Source organism: Ostrinia nubilalis, chromosome 12, assembly GCF_963855985.1.
Source record: "Ostrinia nubilalis chromosome 12, ilOstNubi1.1, whole genome shotgun sequence".
NCBI classification, from domain to species: domain Eukaryota; kingdom Metazoa; phylum Arthropoda; class Insecta; order Lepidoptera; family Crambidae; genus Ostrinia; species Ostrinia nubilalis.
In genome coordinates this window covers 9443356-9467005 of record NC_087099.1, presented here as the reverse complement: position 1 = coordinate 9467005, position 23650 = coordinate 9443356, and the positions used below count along the sequence as shown (strand labels likewise).

Genomic DNA, 23650 nt, shown 5'->3' with positions numbered 1-23650 from the left:
CGCTTTTTATAGCTGAATGAATGTACTGCAAGCCGTATTCTCGAAATTGACCCTTATCTTTGGTAATTTTTTTGTCACATATGTTAAGGATTAGCACTTCACGGAACGAACGTTACGATTTGTTCTTCGAGTCCCAAGATATTTCTCGCCACATGTCGATTTAATTCACGCCATAACAGACGCTATATCCAGTCAGCTTAGAGATCATTACACTATGATGTTATTGTAAAAACACGGCAGGGATCTGCGTTGAGAATGAGATTCGTCGGACCTACCGCAGGACCAAAACATTAATAACTTTCAGTTAAATCTCTTGTAATTCCGATATTTTACGAGATGCAGATGATTTTCAAACATTTATGGGATTCGGAAAGAAATTCAGTTTTATCGCTTGTGAAATATTGATCTTGTTAACGGGGATTACATATTTTTAAAGAGCATGTAAATAGAGATAGAGTATTTTGAAATGACAATGCTCTTTATTCCTCGACAAATAATGTTGGTCTTCCAATGTCGTAGAGAAATCGTAAATAATTTTAAGCTGACACTTTAAATGCATGTGTTTGGGACTGGGCAAATTCTCAGAGACGTAATAAGTTTTGAAGATGTGTGTCTTTGGACTCAAGTGGAATTGAAGCTGTTTGTATGATTTGTAAATATTTTCTCCTCAATTTTAGGTCTATTGTACTGAAGTGTGAGGGAAAGCAACAGTTTGTCATGTTGCTTCAGAGCTTTAATGGAGTTGAATCGACAATGCAATAAGACTGCTAATGCTGAAACATGATGTATTCTACCAACCTTTTTATGCAAAACTCCAGGTTAAAACTAGTATACTGTGTGTATCGAAGTATAATTCGTCACTGTATATAAATATAGCGCATTTTATGGATAACATCAGCCGTTTGCCCGTTTCAATGTGACATTTTGCTGCATAAATGCTGACTAAGTTTGTCGTGTGCTTTGTTTCATGCACTATGCACACGTTCCTTAAAATATCTGGTCCGCAGCGGAATTCTTTTTTTAGTTTTTGGTCCCATCCCGTCATATTGTTGCGATGCGATCGTCAGTTTTTTGCCCGTTTTGGACATGCATGCCCTGGATTTTCACTCAGATTTTGTATCCGCAGTGAACTCGATATGGATCTGTATTTTCTTTGTTGTGGACTGGTCGAAAATTAACTTAGGTTATTTTTGTACCCATAACGAAAGCACTGAATTAAAAAAAAAGATACCTGGTAGAAGCAGTATTTAGCTTCAGAATTTCCTAATGTTGTATAGCTATAATAATAACTTACTGCAAATGATGAATACTAACAAAAACATTACCGAACAATAAAGTCAAACACACTCCCACAAAGCATACGAAAGTTGTCTCTTGAAATTCTTGTTCATTTATCAAACCGGCCAAATATTTGTCGGTTACAAAACAAATGATCGCCGAAACAACTAAACATCGCATAATATTAGAAGCGTACTATTTGTTCTGTGTGCAGACAACTTTGAGCTTGTAGACACTATGCAGTGTATATGTCAACGTGAAATTGTGAACTCTGTCAGTTTATAATATAACGCGTTAGATTGTAAACTAACAGTGGGTTAGGTTAGGTTAGATTGTAACGCCTTCTCGTGGCTGCTCCCAAATCTGGGGGGTCCTAGGGCGAAATGCCGGCAACTCTATGCCGGCATTCTTAAAAGTATGGCCCTATACGGGGCTCCCATATGGGCTGATCGGCAACTCTATGCCGGCATTCTTAAAAGTATGGCCCTATACGGGGCTCCCATATGGGCTGATACCCTCGACAGGAGGGGGAACGCGGCCCACCTCCGGAGACCTCAACGGGCCATCGCCCAGAGGGTTGCCAGGGCGTATCGCACCGTCGGCTTCGACGCAGCATGCGCCTTGGCGGGGACCCCTCCCTGGGAGCTGGAAGCGCATGTCCAGGCCGCCGTTTACAAATGGATGGCGGCCCAGAAAGAGCGGGGGGAACGCCCCGCCTTCGAGGAGAGGGAGGCGGTTCGGCGCGAGGCTCGCGAAATTGTGGTCCAGCAGTGGGCAGACCACCTCGCCGTTGCCGAGTCGGGCCGCCGAACCTTGGATGCGCTGGCGCCGACCATAGAAAGGTGGCTCGAGCGCCCGCATGGGTACCTTTCCTTTCATTTGGTACAGATGTTGACCGGGCACGGATGCTTTGGCTCATATCTGTACCGCATTGGAAGGGAAGAGACGCCGTCCTGCCACGCATGTCGCGGCGGTGCGGAGGACACGCCGCACCATACCCTTGCGGTATGTCCGGCGTGGGCTCCGCAGCGCAATACCCTTATCGCGGCGGTGGGCCGGGACCTTGTGCTGCCCAGTATAGTCAAAACTATGCTGGACAGCAACGAGGCCTGGATGGCAATGGCCTCCTTCTGTGAAGACGTGATGTCTCAGAAGGAGGCCGCGGAGCGAGAGCGCGAGGATGATCCAAACGCGCCCTCGCTCCGGCGACGGCGGAGGGGTCAGAGGAGGCGACAATATGATCGCCTCCAGTTTCCTCTCCTCGGTGATGGCCAGCGGGCCGGGGGCGTGGGGGCGCCCCCGCCTGCACTGCACAGGTCACCACCACCGTCGGACGGGAACAGCTGTGTGCTTCCAGCTGTTCCTGTCGCCCCCCGTCCTGGGGGGCTTGTAGGGCCCGCCATGTAGGCGGGCAATCGCCGGGAGGGGCTGTGGTAGAGAAGGCTTTGTCCGGAAACCCACAGTCTCCTCCCACTTATGGCGAGTGACGGAGCACCGGGGTCTTTTTAGTGGGTATGCCTCGTCCTTCTGACGTGGTGAGCCCCACATAACCTACCCTGTCCCCGCAGGGTAGGTATGCGATTCAACGCATTTTTTCCCCGTAAAAAAAAAAAAAAAAGGTTAGATTGTAATTTAACTACATCAGATTGTAATCTGACGGAATTCACAATTTTACGGTGACATATACCTACAGTTCCTTAAGCAGGTAACTTACTATTAAAAACTTACTAACCAACCACAAAGAATTACCATAAAAAAGTTTTTTTAACTAGTTAATAGAAATTCAACTACTAGACTGACTACTGAAATATTATTTATCTTTAAAGTCTCCTTGCTTGGAAAGCTGAGAAAAGAAATTGTTCTACTTTCACCTCCTGCTCTCATCGCTGGACATCTCCTTTATTAGATTTTGAGGTCTATACCGATGGTCGAAGCTGGAAAAGCAGTCTAAACAAAACAGAAATACAGATAAACAGAAAACAAAACTCCTGGGAGTCCTTGATCTCCGAAGAACGAAATCTTCATTTCAGACAACTACATAATTTGAAGTTGTTGTAATTCACGAAGGCGAGTGAGCTTTACATGTGTGGTGACTCGCAACTGTTCGTTTTTCAAAAGTTTTGATAGACATTTAATTACACTATCGTTATGTGCATGTATACGTACACACACAAGTAAAGCTCACTCGCCTTCGTGAGTTGCAAGAACTATAACGAATTATTAAAAAGCTTCTATTACAAAAGTAGTCTGTGTCTCTGTGTATTTCTTCTGTGTGATTTGACGAGGCGCAGCTGCGCCAGCTGCCTGGAGACTGGCGACCACTCGAGACTTGTTCTCAACTTCGTCAACAATGTGCCGATTACTCTGCGGTAGTGATGTACGGAAATGCTAATTTTTAAATCGGTTTTACAAATCTGCAGCATTGCTAAATGTAATTCAGCGATAATTGTAGAATAAAGAGTTAATTGGACTACTATTTTGGAGGGTTTTTGAGGTTTTGCCCTAATCGCCACGCAGGACCGTTAATTATGGAAAACCTTGGGGGAGGCCTTTGCGGCGTTTACCCGTGGTCCCCCCAACATGTCCCCCTGGTGGGTCCACGGGTAATTTTTTTTACCCGTTGTCCCACCGTTCTGAACAGTGTTTGCCAGTGGGTCTACGGGTAATTTATTTTAACCATGGTCCCACCGCACTAAGTGGCAAACATTGCATGTCACCTATGTCTGGGATGAAATATCAAACGCCGAGAAGGATATGAGTGACTTTAACCCACATGTGTGATGTGAAGATAGTATAAAGATATTATAGTGCCGTACCTACCTATAATTATTTTCTATATTAATTATAGATTTTTTTATAATATTATAGATACCTAGGCTAGGTGACAAGCAATGTTTGCCACTTAGTGCGGTGGGACCATGGTTAAAATAAATTACCCGTAGACCCACTGGCAAACACTGTGCAGAACGGTGGGACAACGGGTAAAAAAAAATACCCGTGGACCCACCAGGGGGACATGTTGGTGGGACCACGGGTAAACGCCGGGCCTTTGTCCAGCAGTGGATGTCATTTGACTGAAACGACGACGACGAAACAGTTGATTTCAACTCTATATTATAATCTGTGCCTATTATCTTGACAAATACTAAGTATTTTGATAATTAATCGACAATTAATTCTACAATCTTGGTATTTAGCTAAAGTTGCTGAATTAGGTAGGTAGAGGAGAAGTTGCTGTTTAACCCTCCCGTAGTGAGAGGGTGGAATTCCCTCACCCTGAGCACTCCTAGCCGTTATCACTCCTATCACTCACTCCTACACTGACTAGGGGTACTACTAACTAGTGAATCAAACACCGTCTTGAGGTCAACTGAATTCAACTTTATTCTTTCCTCGGTTATATATAAAGGGCGGGCAAAAAATCTGGACACCGCGCGCTAATATTTTGCCTTAATCTAATAGGTGCCATCTATTGGCCAAATTACGTGAACTACCTGTCATGTAGCGCGTGGTGACATCTATCGGTAATCCACAAAACCTTAACCCGACGTCAACATAATCGCCCACCAAGGACAAATATGCAATTTGTCCTTCCTTAACTAACAAAACAAACAATGTATCTACCCGATAACTGCTAACTTAAAAATCAAACTATTCAACTACCTTAGAGTACTTATTCTATCTTATTCCTATTTACATATCAGTCTCTATTGGAAGCAGACACAACTTAGATATTGGGCGCTTAATTGTCCCATTTTTTGTTTTAAGCGTTATTACCCTTACTAAATTGTCCTGTCCCGGATGGACAGCATGAACTCTACCATACAGCCAACGACAGGGCGGTAATCCGTCCTCCTTCACCAATACGACATCGCCCACCTGTGGCTGAGGCTGCTGTGATGACCACCTGTACCGATTATAAAACTTTGTTGAGTACCACGAGACCATTCTTTCCAAAAATCTTGCAGCATTTTCTGAGTATACTGCCACCGCCTTAAAGAATCTTCACTGCGGTCCCAGGTAAGTCCAACTATCTTCATTGTTTCATCTGACTTAATCTTCAATCCCTCTTGAACATCTTTCATCCCTGTTTCTCTTTTCATCTCTTCTATTAATTCATCACAGTTACTCGTCCATTTCATTAACTCGAATCCTCCTTTTTCTAGCAATTCATTCATTTCTTTAAATATTTGGAATTCTTCTTCTTTAGTTTGACATCCCGTCAATAGGTCATCCATGTAAAAATATCTTAATACTCTCTCCGCTGCCATAGGATAACTCTCACCCTCATCAATAGCCACTTGTTGCAATGTCTTGACAGCCAAGTATGGCGCAGATGCAGTTCCAAACGTCACTCTTAGCATTCTATAGTGCTTTATCTTAGTTTCAGGGTTATCTCTCCAGAGAATCCTTTGAAAATCCACATCTGATTCCGAGATCTTCACTTGCCGATACATTTTGGCTATGTCAGACGTGAGACAAACGGGGTACGTACGCCATCGCATCACCAAGTGCCGTAGCTCTGACTGTAAGGTAGGTCCCACTAGAAGGTTATCATTTAGAGACATATTATTCTTACCCTTACAGGAGGCATCGTACACTACCCGTACCTTCGTCGTTTCCCTGTTTTCTCGTATGACTGCGTGATGGGGTAAGTATATCGCCAATGGATTGTCAACTTGATCATCAGGTACAAGTTCCATGTGATTCAGATCTATGTATTCTTGCATCACTTCAGAGTACTTCTCTCTCAAGGCTTCATTCTTCATGAATTTCCGTTCCAACGAAAGAAATCTCCTTTCAGATATCTCCCTGGAGTTGTCTACACAAGGAGGATCATTCTTCAAGGGAAGTCGAACTACATATCTCCCTTCCTCGTCTCTTGAAGTTGTCTTTGTGAATATCTCCTCACATCTTTTTTCTTCCTCTGTAAACATTTTTTCTCTTTTTATTTCAGGTTCCGCTTCCAGTTCTCAGAACTTTTTAAGGAGATCATTTTCATCGATCAGTGAATGCATTACTACTATACTCTTTGGCTTCTGCTGTGAATCCATAACCGTGCCCGAAATGATCCAGCCTAAAGCTGTAGATTGTGCAATCACTCCACCACTCTTCCTTAATCCTTCTTGCAGAATCTGCCCGTACACATCCGCACCTAGCAAAAGATCCACTTTGTTGGGCGTTTGGTACTCAGGATCAGCCAAGGTAATTCCCGTTAAATCCAAACCTTCCAGGTCACTAACCTTTTTCGCTGGAAGACAAGCTGTGATCTTTCTTAACACGTACGCCTTGACCTTGAACTTGATTTTAGGATTGACCCGAGACTGCAAGTTGATGTTAACCGTCGAGTTGATGATGACCTTTTTATCTCCTCCCAGACCTGATACAACGTTTTTCTCCTTTGACTTCTTTAAACCCAAACATTGTATCGTCGCTTCGGTCACAAATGACGCCTGCGATCCTTGATCGAGCAAAGCGCGTACCGTTCTCCGTGTTCCGTTATTAGCTTCAATATTTACCACAGCTGTAGCTAATAGTACCTGTTTTCCCGTTTTATCCGCCGAAAAACACGAAGTAATAATTCCTTCTGCACCTCCTGCTTCTTCAGTAAGCGTACAACTGACTACTGCCGAAGACCCTTGCTCCTTATCCTCACTGGCTTCTGAAATAAATTTCCCATTAGAATGAAGCAGTGAGTGGTGCTTCCTTTTGCAGATCTGACACCTTGTTTTGATACGACAATACTTAGCTGGGTGACTTCTACCTAAGCAATTGAAACAAATATTATTGTCCTGCACGAAATCTCTACGTTTGTCAACTGTTTCTTTCGCAAAACCCGGGCAAAATGCAAGTGTGTGTGCTTCCTTACATAAAACACAACTATGGTTATTTACATGGAGGGCTTTCAACTTATTTGAATTTTGAGTTACGTTTTTCCTAGGTGTGTTGGATCCAGAAACCAAAAATTCGATTGCGCGGTATCTATTTGTCAAAAACTCCTGAAACATTGAATATGTTGGTAGCTGATCCGCCGAGCTATGACTATTCACGTAAAACTCCCAACTACGTTTGGTTTCTGTGTCCAATTTCTGACTCAAAATATGTACAACAATCACGTCCCAGCTCCCCACGTTGACACCAATGTTCAGTAAAGTGGACATACAATCATTCGTGGTGTCAATCAGTTCTTTCAGTATGGGTGCGGACTCATTAACCATGGTTTTCTGATTGAAAAATCTAATCAACGTTTGTTGGCATATGTACTTCTTATTATTGTATCGCTCCTCCAGTAATTCCCAACATCTGTCATAGTTACATTCTGCGATCGAAATGTGCTTCACAAGCTGTTCCGCTTCGCCTTTGAGATAACTTTTTAAGTAATGGAACTTTTGAACCTTTGTTAAGTCATCATTATGATGCACCAATGAAGTAAACAAATCAAAAAATGTTGGCCATTCCGAATATTTGCCAGTAAAAAATGGTATTACAATTTTGGGCAAATTAAGATGACTCGGTTTCAAAACAACTTGAGAAGCACCATCTTGGGAACAGCAGGGATTCAAGTGCGAAGTAAATTTCAGTAAACTGGTTTTTAACTCACATTTATACCATGTATACATTTCTTCCATTTTATCATATAAATCATCTTTCACATAAGAGGAATCAGTTAATTCATCAGACCCTGCACCACGCATTAATTCCCGGTGGCCTGATGCGAAGTCTACCCATAACTGTTCAACCAACTCTATTATATTTTCTATGTATTCCTTTGAAATTTGATTTGCTGATAATTTATTGAAATTTACTTTATTTTTCTCAAGACGTTAATAAATGTCATACTGAAAGCGCATTACGTTTTCTATTTCAGTTTTAAATTCCCTGCGTTTCGCCATTTTACGAAATTTAAAAACCAATAAGCAATAAACAAAATAAATCTAAATTTAAAAATAAAATCGCTTGTCAAAATGAATTCGAAACGCACTGACACTTGACACTTGACACACACTGACAATTAAAATTTTACTTACAGTGACAACTTCACACGAATTATGCCGAATCGCTACGTAGAGATGACGAACCTCCTTCTGCCTCTGGCAGGAGGGCTGCTCTGAGGGCGTTCCTCCGTCCTCTGGTCACCAAACCTGACGCGCCGACCTGTTGCGCTGTCTGAGGTCCTCACGACCTCTGATGTGACCGTCTCCCTCCTCCAGCTGCAGCCTCTGTGGTAGGGCTGCAGAACTCCCCTCTGTCCTCCCACGTTACTGGATCCTGACGCGCGCCGAGCAGCAAGCCAAGCGCCGTCTGAGGTCCTCTTCTGGGCCTCTGAGTTTAACGTGGGGTACTCCTGTTGCAGCCTCTGAGGGCTGCCCGAGGACCCTCCTCCGTCCTCCGATGGCACCGATCCTGACGTACGCTGGCTACGCTCAGCGCCGTCTGAAGTCCTCCTGCGGACCTCTGGGGTGCCCCACAGCAGCAGTCCACTGCTCGTGGAGGAGGAGTCCACTCCTTCGGACGCTAGTACTTCCTCACTAGCATCCGGCTCGAAGGACCATTTTTAACCCTCCCGTAGTGAGAGGGTGGAATTCCCTCACCCTGAGCACTCCTAGCCGTTATCACTCCTATCACTCACTCCTACACTGACTAGGGGTACTACTAACTAGTGAATCAAACACCGTCTTGAGGTCAACTGAATTCAACTTTATTCTTTCCTCGGTTATATATAAAGGGCGGGCAAAAAATCTGGACACCGCGCGCTAATATTTTGCCTTAATCTAATAGGTGCCATCTATTGGCCAAATTACGTGAACTACCTGTCATGTAGCGCGCGGTGACATCTATCGGTAATCCACAAAACCTTAACCCGACGTCAACAGTTGCATAATATGCAACTAAGAATCCTGCTGGTTGATAAAGTCTTAGCGAAGAGCTTTCGAGTAGAGGGCTATTTACGTAATAGAATTGTAAAAAATAAAGCCAATTCGGAGAAAAAATCATATTCATAAAGTCCGTATACTTCATTCAAATCTCCATCTTATTAAAAATGATTATATTCATAACATCACTACTTGAAAACCTAATCGTGGACTCTAGGTCCATAATAATAAAGACTGTATTATAAGTCCGCAAATCATAACAATGCTGGGCCCAGCCTCTTACTCAAACAACAAGAGCCTCTCATCAGAGTTGCTTAGCGAAATATTTTTCTTCGGAATTATTAACGGAACTTAAGTCTTCTTAAACTCCGTTGTTTAACTTCGGTTTGTTTACATCGTTAACCTAACGCTTCGGATCATTCAACCTTATTTTATTGCGGGCACGTGTGAATGGATTTTTATAGTACCTACCTAGTCATAATGATTGATATAAAATTATATGTGGCAAAGAATAAGCCTTGTGAGAAAGTTTATTGGTTTATTCTATTTGAGCCAATCCCACCGAGAGTGTAAGTTATAAGGATCAAACTATAGAAAACGTCTAGCAAAATAAACATATGTGAGTATTGAATTTCTATTAAACTTTAATCTAATAATTTAGGTTAGGATTATTTCATAAATTCCCTTTTTAAAGTACTGCCATCTACTTCAATGGTCTTGGATCTGTCAACTACGAAGACTAAAAAAAAACACTGATGATACTTACAGTGAAAAACATTTTTCAATTTACAGTAAACGAAGAAAATTTAGCTATTACTGAAACAATAAAAAGCTTCTTTAAGGAATTCTCCAGCCATTTGGAAAGTAATATCCTAACAAAGAACAAAAAGAAATGTTCGTTGCGTCATCAGAATACAAAGTGGACATTTTTTGCATTTTTTTAAAGGCTCATAGTCCACAAACACCATACGTCAAGCCTCGGGCGTAGCTTGGTATTTAATATTTCATACAATACATTCCACTTTGCCATTCGGATGGCATCGAAGTCACAGTTCAAGGAAAACAACCTATTCATTTCGTACGAACGTTTGTGAGCTACGTTTCTGACTTAAGTTGCTACAGCAATTCTTATAGGTGACCCAAAAGTGCCTGAAAAATCAATTTTCTGATATTAAAATGTCTTAAAGGAAATAATTTGAATTAAGATTTGGTACCATGAAATCTTTAGTAAAGACAAACAAATCGTATTTTTTACACTTGGTAACATTTATTCTACATCACTGTAAAAGAAGAAAATATGTTTTGCCAGGTTTTGAACATGAAAGAGCTATTTAAGCTGGAACTGACTAGTATATCTACCTAACTCCAAAATAAATCACATTGTCTAAGTGAATGGAATTCAATGACAAATGAAGAAATCCTAGAACTGTTAAATGATACCATAGTATGCATGGGTTTGGATGGTCTGGCTGACCTTACTGGTGGATGTGGTGGTGGTGGTGCATGCTTCATGAAGTTTAACGACCACCCTCGTGTCATGCTATTGACGAGTCGTGCCTGCATGCTTTTATGACGTCACTTAGTTGTGTATGGAATTATGCCATATTTTTAGGATTTTAACGAATGCAAACACAATATTTTTTAGTCTGATTTTTTTTTACCATCTATGGAGAAGACATTGTTGAACTAAGTATGTAATAAGTAAAAATAGATACCTAATTCTCTCTGGAAGTTAGATACAAACAACAGAAGATTATTTGTAATGCTCTAGTGCGTCTTAATTTGTTGTTTAACTTTTAACCAGGTCTATCTTGCAACAAATATAACAGTTAAGTGTTGTCAACTGTACTTGTAATAAGTTTTCTGATAAAGCTCTGCCACACTGCTATACAAGAATTGCTATAACGTGAATATTCATAATCAACTCTACAATACTCGAGACTAATTTGTACGATAGCGCTCGACCCGAATATAGGGTCAATGGGTCTGTTCGCATCCATCAGTCAGGTTGGGTCCAAACGACTTACTCTTCAAAACGGTGGATAATAACTATAGCGACACGTTACCAAAAAGAAAGCCACTTCTGTAAATGCCTGAATGTATGTAAGTAATCCAAATGTACTAACATAATGCAATAAACCTTTATACCTTGATGACTATGACTAAGTAAACCCATATAAAATTATCTTCATGCGATTATTTTCTACATAATAATGGTAGTGCCGTGATTGCGTAGAAAATAACTATTAACTTGCATATGAAAAAAGTGCAAACATGCGAAATTCATTGATTTAGGTAGGTATATGAAATTTGGGAGTTACTGCTGTTTATTTATCTTGATTCTCTCTCAAACTTATTAACTCTAAATGGACGCGAACTGGCGTATTGACCTTAACCACTCGAAGCCGAACGGCTGGGATTTTGAGCACATATCAGACGTCATATCAATAACAATCTGGTTGATGTGTATTACTATCATTTCCCTGTATGGTATATTTCGGCCCCCCTACCCCCCAGTCGCACGGCCCATGAACCTTAACGAGCGATTACGGTCCCTTGTTTCATATAGCTCATGGTGTTCGGGTACACCACAGCAGGTTTTAGCGTTTGCGGCTACGCCATAGGAAATTGCACTAGAAAAGCCAATTGCTAGATCCACTAGGGTTTGTTCACAGCTTTATTCTAGCATTTATAATGGGAATAATCTGAAAGTACATGATAATTAAGTATGCTCAAATAATTCTAAAGCTTCCATAGACAACTCAGGAAGATATTTCCTTTGTTACATTGGAAATCAAATGTAGAGCTAACAGAACATTTGACAAGGAAACAGTATGAGTGTTTAACAGAAACTGGACAGCATGAGTGTTTATTTCAATTTCGATTTAAAATAATCGGACAACGGAAAACAATTTAAGCTGAACAAAATATCGCTAAATAAATTGTAAAAGCATGCAGTAAACCCGTAATACTCATATAATAAGCCAAAAAATATTCGCTGCATTTGCCAACCGACATAATCCACACGGGACTGACTGGAAAAACAATTGCGAGTCTCTCGTCACACGGCAAATATTTTTGTAAAAGCCGCGCCGGCTCGTATTGAGCTATTTTATTGTTTTAATACGAGATTAAACAGCGAGGCTCTGTCGAAAATTCCAAAACAATTCCGAATGCACGGCAGAACCGCAGAGGGGGTTGCCATGGCAACCGGCGAATTTTGACGGCAGAGGTGTGTTTACAAATTGCGATACAACTCCGTACCTCACACATGGAATGCTCACACACGGCATTCCACGCAGAAATATGGAATCTATTCGAGAGGCACTAACACAGACGTGGGTACTTTATGGACGTAGCGTGTGTACCACTCGCGCGGGTCAAAAGGGTTAAAAATTATGAGTCTTTATTTTAAATTTTATTCTCCCCCACGTAATGTATGCCGCGCCTCGGGCAGTTCTCGTCCATTTAACAAACACGTAACAAATGACGAGCGCTCGCCATTGTTTTGACTAACTGAGAAGTTTATGTTAATTCTGTTTTAAGAGAATGCGTGGCCGCCATAAATACTTATCTGAATTGTCTTTCTAAGAAGTGCATACTGTTGAGGGGCAAAAAGATTAACGGGAACGATTCGCGAGTTGCGACGCTTTAACTCAGCACTAATGCGTTCGATTCTCCTTCTTAACTCGAGTGCTCTCGACACCGACTCGACTTAAGTGAGAGCTATAGAATGGCGAGCTTCGAACTCGATGGTCATTCGATTTACATATAGGTGGGACTACGCTTCTTCTGGGATAAGAGCAGACACTCTTGTTAAATTGCTTTTACGGGCTTTTAGTCACCGTTAGATTAAAGTGACTATTTGAATAGACAGGCAGCGATTGTAGAGGTATGTGTGATATTTAGCAGTGACATCTAAAGGTAACGGTAAAATCTTAAATTTATGTGATATTTTTGAAGATACAATAGATACCACTGCAACATTGTATGTGCATGCACAAGCCTGAGCAGGTATTGGTATTATAGTATGGAACTTTTGTAAGACAAACAGTCCTCAAAGTTTATAATAAATGGTAATCCTACGCATTACCTGACGACAAAGAAAAATCATAGGGAAAGAGGATATAAACTTACTTTGTCTAAGAACTATAAAGTGAAAACGATGTGCCAAGTCAAATAAAAGTAACGAGGTGTATCAAGTTTATGTGATTTTCAAGTGCTTGGAAGTTATTGACTTTAGTTAAAGGAACTACATCGAAATAAGGAGAGTTTAATAGTATTTATATCATGTAAAAACTTTGACTGCGGTGTTCGATAAATGTATTCTATAATAGACTCTATGATCTAAATAGTAAGGTGTATAACTTTAAGCAGAAGAATCGTAGAGGCTTTTAAAATAAAACGGAAAAGTTTAAATGGGAAAAAGTGAGTGCAGTACGAAGATAGTGAAAAAAAGGGAACAATTTAAACTTTTGTAGGAAGGGAGCCCGTTTTAAAAGTTGGCCTAGAGGAAAATTACACGACGCGGTAACTTGAGAACATTGCAGGGAAAGTTACAGCATCATGTAGCTAATTTTGTACCCGGACATCCCTTGGGATGATGAATTTCAGTTTAACTTTTATCAGATTAAAAAACTTTTGTTAATTGATGATGAATTACCCATAATTTTTAATAATAAATGATGAGAGTAATAAAACTATGATAACTAAAGTTAAAGTATTCGTACTATACATATAACTTGGGAGTCTGCCACATATCAGTGGAACGATCTTGCTCTGACATTAATTCATTTGACCCAAAGAAAGCCCCTAATTCAAGCAATCAAAATTAACGATGCTAACGAACAAGGATGACCGGTTGATTACCGGATAGGAAACAAAAGTTCCGAAGACCCGCACGGGGCATTAGAACAATACTCTGCAGACAATGCTGCATTTTAATTTCCTACAAGCAGACAGACAATGGGTCGTAATAGTGAGGAGAGCTTTGTATGGCAACACTAAACAATACCTGGCGAAGTGCATTATCACCGGCCTAATGGGTTTTGTCTGTCCAAGGGTCTGAAATGAGGAGTTGCGCCAAACGACTACGGTTCCTGTTTTCCCATGAGCATCGGTTAGTAGTAACGATGTTAGTGACGCTTTTAAAAGGGGTGGCAATGGCGGGCTTGTCAATTTTAATTTGCCTGTTTTATTGATGTATGTACAAGTAAACTAAAATAGATACGATTTAAGTAAATATTACACAAAATCAAAAAAGGGATTGCTAAATAGAGCTTCAGAGTAATGTTCAGTATTTTTTAGTTGATATTCAGTAGACTTAGGTAGCTTACGTGAAAATAATTAGAACTTCTGACTTAGATTGAATTTGGTCACAACATATGATTTGGTAAATGGATAAAAATATCAAGTTTATTACACAGAAGGAATTTTCGGGTCAGTACCTACCTAATTGTTTCAAGCATTATGTTCTTGAAAGATTAAAGAAAACTTAAGAATGTAGTGATAAAATTGTAGTCTCTGGAATGTGGATGGTATGTGATTGTTTCAAAAGATCTTTACGAGGAAGGTAACTAAGTTAATCTGCCTGTTATCTGCAATTGGCTAGTTAGCCTAAATGGGTGCTTTATCTTTGGTTTTAGGTTAAGTAAGGGTATTGGATATTTAAACTTTCACACGTTTGGCGTTGCGCAATGTCTTCTGACGGTATGCCGTTGTTTGGTATAACACTTAGTGATTCACTATCTGCCCACGGGCTTGGCTCAATAATACCTCAGATCAAGTAAGATGCAAATGTGGTAATGACAAATTACGAAATAACTTTGGGTACAAGCAATGTAAACTTTGATTTGTTGTACTATCCTAGCTACATTCTAGCAAAAACCTCGATTTGATGGTAAGCTTTCAATAACCTACTCTTATTCAGTCATTGATTAAAAGATGATGTTAAAATAAAATATTTATTTTGAAAACGTATTACCATGAAGACAAGGATTCCTGATCGTAATCTAATCGTACGTGTTGAAAATTACATCAGATCATCTACGTATGGATATCGAAACATTCAAATTGCCCGAGGGATAATTGCAGTCCGTAAGTGTTAATCTAGCATCGATTGCAGATGCACCGATAGTGTTAATCAGAGATGGATGATTTATCGATAGCTATAAATGATACTTGACTACTGCACTTTTGAGATGGTGAGATACTGATACACCCATTTTCGAACGCTTGCACCAACTCTTGTGGATCCCATTTTATTAATACAGGACGATAAGAAAAATACTGGCCTTCTGGGTAAGTACCTTAATTGCAGAGAAGTCTGGGACTAAGACTATACTACTTTATAATTATTTTCCCTTTATAATTACTACTTTATAATTACTTTATATTTATTTTTTATTAAGGATTAGAATCCGCAACTATAACTATCGTTGCACTTCTGTTCCTACCACCCGGCACTCGTACCATCTGATATGGCGACCGTCAACGTTGACCTTTGCAATCCGATTGTGTGACAAATTCAATAATATAAATATGTATAAGTCTGTTATAAATAGATTTCATCCACATAAATATAAAGTTACAATAGTGTTGATAATCGATTACCATCCAAATGAACAGATCTCAGTGGGACATAAAAGTGTCGGTGCGTCACCAGAGGCGTGTCCCGGAGGTTTATGGCGAGAGTGACGCGTCCTCTGCGTGTGCGCCGCGCTTAATTACAGGTTGCTAGTGTAGTGAGTGTATCGATGAACTTATCGATAACAAAAATGTATCGACGGGAAATATTTATTGGAATGTCAATGTAGGAAAAAAGTATTAAGAAAAACCTATAAATTAATCGGTACCTACTCGTACTATGATGAAGAAAAGGGGGTACAAAATGGGTACCTATTCCGTATTGTCTTGCTGAAAAGAGGATGGAATGCCTGAAGCATATTTTATGACATTTTCTCTACATTAATTTTCATTTTTGGACATTCACTTTTGGATAATGATTTGTTTAATTGATGTCAAGGCTGTCGCCCTATATGGAGTTGCGTCAGATACTTTTAATATTAATAAATATTTCCAGACCTGCATTTTAACTTATTGAAACAACTCTATCGATATGAGCATTCGTAAACAGCACTAGTATCGTGTGAATGTAAGGAAGTGCGGGGGTGTGCATGTGATTCATTGCGCCACGGTATCTGGGGGTTTATTTTTAACAGAGAGGTGTCAATTAATGGGTATTCTTGCTCCTCTAAATAAGTTTGGTTAAGCAAGATTTATCGCACGGATTATAAGCGAATAATATTCTGTGCCGGTTTTAGTGCTACAGTGTTACGTTGTTTGTTTTAAATTAGCTTTACAAATAAATAGAAAACGTTAACATTTAGAAATATGACATACCTATCACAATTCACAATATGACAGTGTAAGGCGTAATTGTTTCTTAATGTGCTCTGAATTAGTAATAAATAGCAAGACACGATGTATTACCGTATTACCCATTATTATTTTGTGGTATGCTACGTCGTAGTAGCATTTTTAACATAAAAAAAAACTTTTGTGCGTGTACGAACTTTAAAGTTTTGTCAAAATGAATGTGAATAGAAATTACGAACGATAATGTTCTATGAAATTTTCTCAGATTTTTAAAGAACATAATCTTTTTAACGTTCAGCCTCTTAAGATAATTTTGCCGTAAACGCGTGTGTCACATCCCAGGATAAAAGATATCTTAAGCACTTTAGATATTTCAGTCATAAAATGGTGTTAAATTTAAATTACTTATTTTATCGGAGAGTAACAAAAATTCTTATACGCCTTATCTTAATTGTACAGTCAGCGTAATAAAAACGTCAGCGATTCCGTAACTGGATCATTTTGTTATCTGTACCATAAATGTCGTAACTTGAACAATAAAATTCATTGACTATAACTTTTAATAACTCAGAGTTTATTGAAAAATAGTTTTATAATTAACCCCGTGGATGCGATATGGTGCTTCCTCTATTACTCTCTTATCGTGGCTAAAAGGCCGCGGTTAATAAATCACAAGTAACGAACTTTTTTAGAATTCCATTAAAAAAAGATAGGGAATGAAATGAATTACTGAGTGCTCTATGATATCTATGGCCATCAATCGTCGCTGCGTTGTGACTTTTTGTACATTTTGTAGTTGCTATCGGTAAATTGAATTCATAATAAAATTTTATAGCGCCCGATAAATATAGTACACCCATATTTTTAAACATTTGGTACTTCAACCTCAAATTCGTAGCTACTCTATAATAAAAGTTTTAACATCTGTCAAAAGATTTTTGATAGATCATATTTCCCAGTTTGTTAATTTTGTGTATTTGCGTACTATAGTTCTAAATGTAAAACATAGTGTTACTTGTATACGAACTAGAACTACGCAAATAGAAATACCAAGTACCTACTTAGATTGCACAGGTTTACGAATATTTTAATACGATGATGTATGTTCGCACACAATTTCGAATTCCAATTTCTAGTAAGGAAGACTGGGAAATTGAATCTGTTGTTTAGTACACTGTTGTTGGCCCGAAAATCGTAGACCGCAACCCCGCGGTCAACATTTCTATGATTATGTTATTGAAACGAGTTTTTTTTAAACTTTACTTATTCCTACCAATAACTGGAACAGGCATTGAATCAATACCGTTTATAGTAATAGATTGTAGTTGTAGAGTAGGCAGGTCAAGATTAAACGTACTTTAAAAACGATTTTTTTAGAATAAAGGAGCTTTGATATATCCATTTTATTCAGCCATAAAAAGAACTGAAGGCTTAATGGTGCATGTATCTGATTTTATGTAGGTATTTTGTGTTATTTGCAATTAGATTCTAAATGTCTTTTAGGAAATGTAGAGTCCAAAGTTTCATGCACTTAGGGACTTTAAATTTCCTGATAGAATCATTTAATATTGTCTCACTGCTGCTGAATTGCTTATCGCGTTTGTAGATAAGACCTAAAATCGCGTGCTTTATTTTGTGTGACTGTACTTGCCTACGTTAAGAGTAAGTAAATTAAAGCTACGCAATACCAACGTTCGACACGATGTTTTAGCAGCCGGATAATTACACGTTAGCTGATGCCTGTTTAAATTGTTTCTTACCCTTTAATTTACGTTGGTACAGCCGGCTCTACGAGTCGGGAATTTAGTACCTTGTGTTTCTAGAAATTACTTGGCTTGGCTAATTAATAGTTACAATTGAGAATATATTGCCTCTAAACTGTATTAAAGTAATTTGGGTCAAGTGAATTATGTACTTTTACCTAACACGTAGGTATGTGCACTTACTATACCTGGAAAGAAAATAAGATTGTTTCCCAAAGAACGCCCAAATTTTGTCAAACTTGACACGAAAGCTTTCAGTGATAAAGTACTTAAATGTATATGAAAGTTACTATAAAGTTTGTATAATACCATTCTAATTTTGTTGGCGTTTCGTATTGTAGTGGAAAACTTTTGACTGGCATTACCTTAAGCATGGTTTAATAACTCAGAGTTGTCAGAAGGAAACCGAGTCGCGTGACAACTGAGCTGAACCGTAACCCGAATTTATGAACACCACTAGAGTTGCTACACCCCTAAATAATTACAGTTAGTTTGTAGCGGTGAATTGATGGAGAGAGACGTTTGACTGAATGTCCGCCTTTTAGGCAGCAAATTGACCAGAAAAACTCGTTTAACTGAACCTAGAATAGGACAGTAAGTTCCTAATTAAATAGTTTTATATTTTCAATGCTTAATCATTTATTGCTTAACCACATTAGCGCTTTCACATTAGGTTTTATAATTCAGTCAGTTACACAATAAGGATCCAGTTAGGGCATAGCAACTTTTCTATTCACAGTTTCAATTTACAGAAAACCCCATTTATTAAACTTCCCGTGACATACAAAGTTACTTGCCTTATTTATACGAGACTTTCCTCGCTAGCAATAGGGTAGAAGTAATTGGATTTAGATTGGTAAGAATCAGAATTTTCTTGCGTTTTGTTTCATAGGAAATTACTTTTTGATGGGAGGTATCAAAATCGAATTTGGTGAGCACAGGCTGCCTGAATTTATTTTTGGGGATATTAGGGAATGATGACTGGTTATTTTGCATTGCTTTGGTTTATGTTTATGTAAAGCATAATGATTACCGATTCGATTCTGAATCAATTTTCAATTTTACATGGAAGCTACTTTTTGTAATTTTTTATAAACCTCTAGGTAGGTATTCAGAAAAGTACTCGTATTTCTTTAGGTATTTCTAGGCGGGAAACTCGAGGATGACTGGACTGATTTGCAAAAGTTGACATTCGTTGACGTCGATTGAAAAGTTCTTGAAGAGAAAATCGAAAAAGTTTCCCGGCAACATTTTAGGGAAAACCTGAACTTTTTATGGGGATATTTTTTAATGACAGGAGGACTTTTGCCCTGTAAGATAGATAAGAGATTCAAAAGTTAGGCGTGAAAGCTATACCTACGTGTGAAAGATTATTAACTAAAATATACACTTACGAATAGCACATTTTTTTAATAAATATGATGTAGTTTAAGTAAAAGATCACTAAACCTCGTTCCAAGCGAGCAGAGTCGCGGCTGCAGGTTAGTATAGGATAAAACTGAAATTAAAAAAGGTTTATACGTCGACAAAAACACCGCTTGTTGTGTTTAAGGTTAATGCCGGCTATTCATTAAGGTAACGAGTAAATTAGGTCGTTTTGTTTATTTTATTATGCGGGCAAACAGGGCTTATATTAATGGCTCTAACATTTTGTATTTTTTCATTTCATTATCATGATGGCTTAGTTGTGTTCTTTTTAATGTTACGATTGTTTATGTGTCAGTTATGTAATTTTTATAAGTATTATTGAGCGGTTTGTGCAGTGTGTTTTGTAGTTAGCCAGATACCTGAAAAAATAGTAATATTATCAGGTAACCATGTAAGTATTTACGTTGGGTACCTAATAAACCTAATAAATTATGGCAACGGCAGATACTGAAAAAGCATCCAACAAAATTACCTTCTTGCGCTAAAAATAAAAACACAACAATACTAATTCAGAAGTTAACTGACGTCTCGCCGATCAAATCCCATAATTTATGTATTTCAGTATTATGACTTTGATCTTTCAATTCCGGCGGGGTAATATGAGAGCAGGTAAATATTTGATGGTTGGCGAACGAGCCGAGTGCATCCATGTTTTATTTATGTGTCTGCGTTGGGAAGTGGCAGCATTAGTTTGTATCTCTCTCTTTTTACCTGCATTAGTAGATGTTCTCTCTATCTCGCTTGGGCGGTAGACAGATCCGTAATGTTATGAGGAAATTTCAAAGGAGTATTACTTCAGGCGTACCTACACCTACCAAAAACCGTTCCTGTCTGGGTAAAATGTTATTTACTGCTAAGGTTTTTGGTGGATTATGATGGTTTCATCTGTGAAAATAGCTTAGTTGTTTACCTACTGCTGGCACAGATGTGGCTTGCGAAGCGAATTTTATCTGAAAAATAAAGTTGAGTTCATTTTTAAATGAGTAGTTGTCTATCTTTATTTCAAAGTTATAGAGTACACTTATTAGTAATCTGTGATTATAGGTAGTTAATATGTAATAATAAAGTATTATGAATAAGGTATTATGAAATAAGGTAATTGACAAAAGTTCATAGACAGAAATTTAATCAATGCAAAAAGGATCTAATATGCTCTAAATAGAGCAATGATAACAACAGCCCGTGTCTAATTATAACAATTCAAAATGGAAATCTGTTGTGTGGTTAATTCAATTTCGTCGCAAAATGGAATTAATTAGCCGTCATTAACGAATGGAAAATGGAAACCGCTAACAGACACGAAATGGAATTACTTACCTACATTATGGTGATGCGATGGAGTTGTCAGAGCTTTTTGATCCCTGGTTAAAATGTGAAAGGCATGTGGTTCCCCCACTGGACAGTGCCATGATGATAGTGTCTGACTGGAAGTGGTAAGTTTAAGCAAGCTTTTACATAATAAGTACTACTTCGTTTAGGTTCTGAAAACTGAGGTCACAAAAACACTGGTTAGATTTAAAAAAAACTAAAGGTGACATGGTGTTGTTAGATAAAAATGAGAGATTGTTCAAGCTCACAACCAAATTGAGTTACTCAAATTGTGTGTTTCATTTGGGAATCGAACCCATAGGTTTCAACTAGACCACGATACTTTTTGAGAATAACAAATTAATACAAAGACCAGTTACCTACTTGTCAGACGGATTGAGAACCTCCTTTTTTTCTTTGTTTTAAAGATTATTAGCAATTTGTATTGCACAAATTACTAATAGTCCCGTTAGCCCGTCGTTTGAAAAGTTCTTTTGGAAGTCGGTTAAAAAAAAAACAAAAAAAAAACAAACGAAAGTGCAAGCTTAAATTCATCATTATTCAAAATTAAAGGAGTTTTATTGCAATTATTCAAAAATATGACTTTAAATAATCACACACATAGGACACATCTAGACATTGACTCCACATCTACATGTCAGATCTTTAGGCACCCAGCCGCAGGCTTAAACTAATTAGGCCCCCCGCGCCGTGTCAATGTTGTCCCAGCAAGGGGCCAGTTTGATGCGTGTGTCTCCATTAACGGGACCCCCAGTTTAAACACCCTGTGTGTACTCACAAATCGCCAAAATTGATTTGTGCAGGCTAGGGGAGAATGTTTGTGAAGTGATTATCCTGTTTTCTAAATTTGCTGTTGCAGTTTTCTTTGAGGTATTTGGAGTTGCATCTGTTGGGTGCGCTTCGTTACTTTTGTTTTTAATTATAATATAGAAAGCTTTTTTTACGTTTAAGTTATTTATATTTAAGGTATTTTTTTTATGCTGAAGTGTTTGCACTTTTTTCTTTATATTAATTTAATTCATAAGTTTAACAAGTGGTTTGTTTTATTAACGTTTAAGTATAAACTGGTAATATTCAACATAACCAAAGAGCTTATTTTGTTTTTAATTAGGAATTGAGAGCTAATCAAGTTTTCTTGATTTTGTGATCGATTGCAGTAACAAAATTGATTGAGTGTGAAATCTTTTATCGTTAACATTCATCTATCAGGTGCAATAGATAAAATATTTTCAACAAATCGTCTAGTTATGCTAATTATTATTGAGCATGATAATAAATGATTATTAATTGAAACCAATAACTTGCGTGGACCAGCCCCAGTTATTATTCAGTATTGGAATAACGTTCACATTATATTGTCAGTTCGGTTTGTAATAGCTCTAGGAATTGCTAAACAAGAAATATTTTGCGTCAAATCGTGTAATACGAATTGGACTAGTGTATAGTCCTTTAATGCAATGGATTACACGAAATTGCTTGTATAATTCAGATGCATTCCATCATTGGATTTATTACCTTGTGCAATCAAGGACTAATTTCATTAGGGTGTGTAGTACTGCGTGTAATATGAATTGAGTGCATCTACATAAATGCAAAGTCAAATGTAGAGACGCCCAACACGTGTTCCCCGTATGATTGGTGCAACTGCAGTTTGCATGCAAATATGAATTGGAATACATAGTTAGTTCCCATATTATCTTAAAAATAAGGATGAATATGTAGGTACGTAATTTCAATCAATTCTCTATACATAAACTCTTCCTGTATACCTAAAGTATAGGAATTTATTGATCTATAGTTTATTCTGTAATTATTGGTACAGTTTGATAGAGCTCGTGAAGCACTTTCAGTGTCAGTAACCAGTTTTTATAAATCTTGTTAAGTTTAGAAATAATCAAGTGAGATTACTTATCGTTTCCAACCTGTATACTCATACTATACTGGGTTATGTGACACTATTTGTCGTAACTACGTACTTCCGAGGTGTAACTTACAAAATATCAAAACAAACATCCACTGCAACTGCAATCTAATGCAAGTGCATTTAAAATAATTACTATCTGCTCACGTACAGGACATTTTGTGCCAGACCTGGAGCTTACTGATAGTGATGTGACACAGATACTCTATGACACGAACAGGTAATTTAATTTCGCATTTCAAATGCTCTAGGCTAATTTATTACTCAAATTGTGGTGGAGAGTGAATGTTAACAGCCTTATAGATGACAAGACCATTAAGTACTCAGTGTGATATTCCAGGATCTAAATTGATGGTGCGTTTAAAGTGGAATTTGTGATATCTAAATATAGTTACTAGAATATCTATTACGAAATTGGAAGAAAGAAATGGATTAACTGGAATACACTTTTGGGAAAAATTGAGAGCGTCTTTGGACAGTTGCAAATCCCAATATTTCCGTTTTAATTTTTTCAAAGTACCTAACTTAAGTACTAATAAATTACTCCTACAATAACAATATCTTGTTAAGGTAATTCAGCTTATTCATTTTAACGCCCTTCAGCGAAATGCTATTGAAGCCTTTAAGAAAATTACACTGATGGTGATTTATAAGCAAGCCACAAATAAAATAATACAGTA

The 23650-nt window shown here is 38.3% G+C and overlaps 1 protein-coding gene across 1 annotated transcript; it reads right to left on the bottom strand.

Moving 5' to 3' along the window:
- Positions 1–5135: 5135 nt before the first annotated feature.
- Positions 5136–6215, bottom strand: LOC135076680 (uncharacterized). Its single transcript, XM_063971100.1, has one exon. It carries the CDS (start codon positions 6213–6215, stop codon positions 5136–5138), a length of 1080 nt encoding a protein of 359 aa, XP_063827170.1.
- Positions 6216–23650: the final 17435 nt, after the last annotated feature.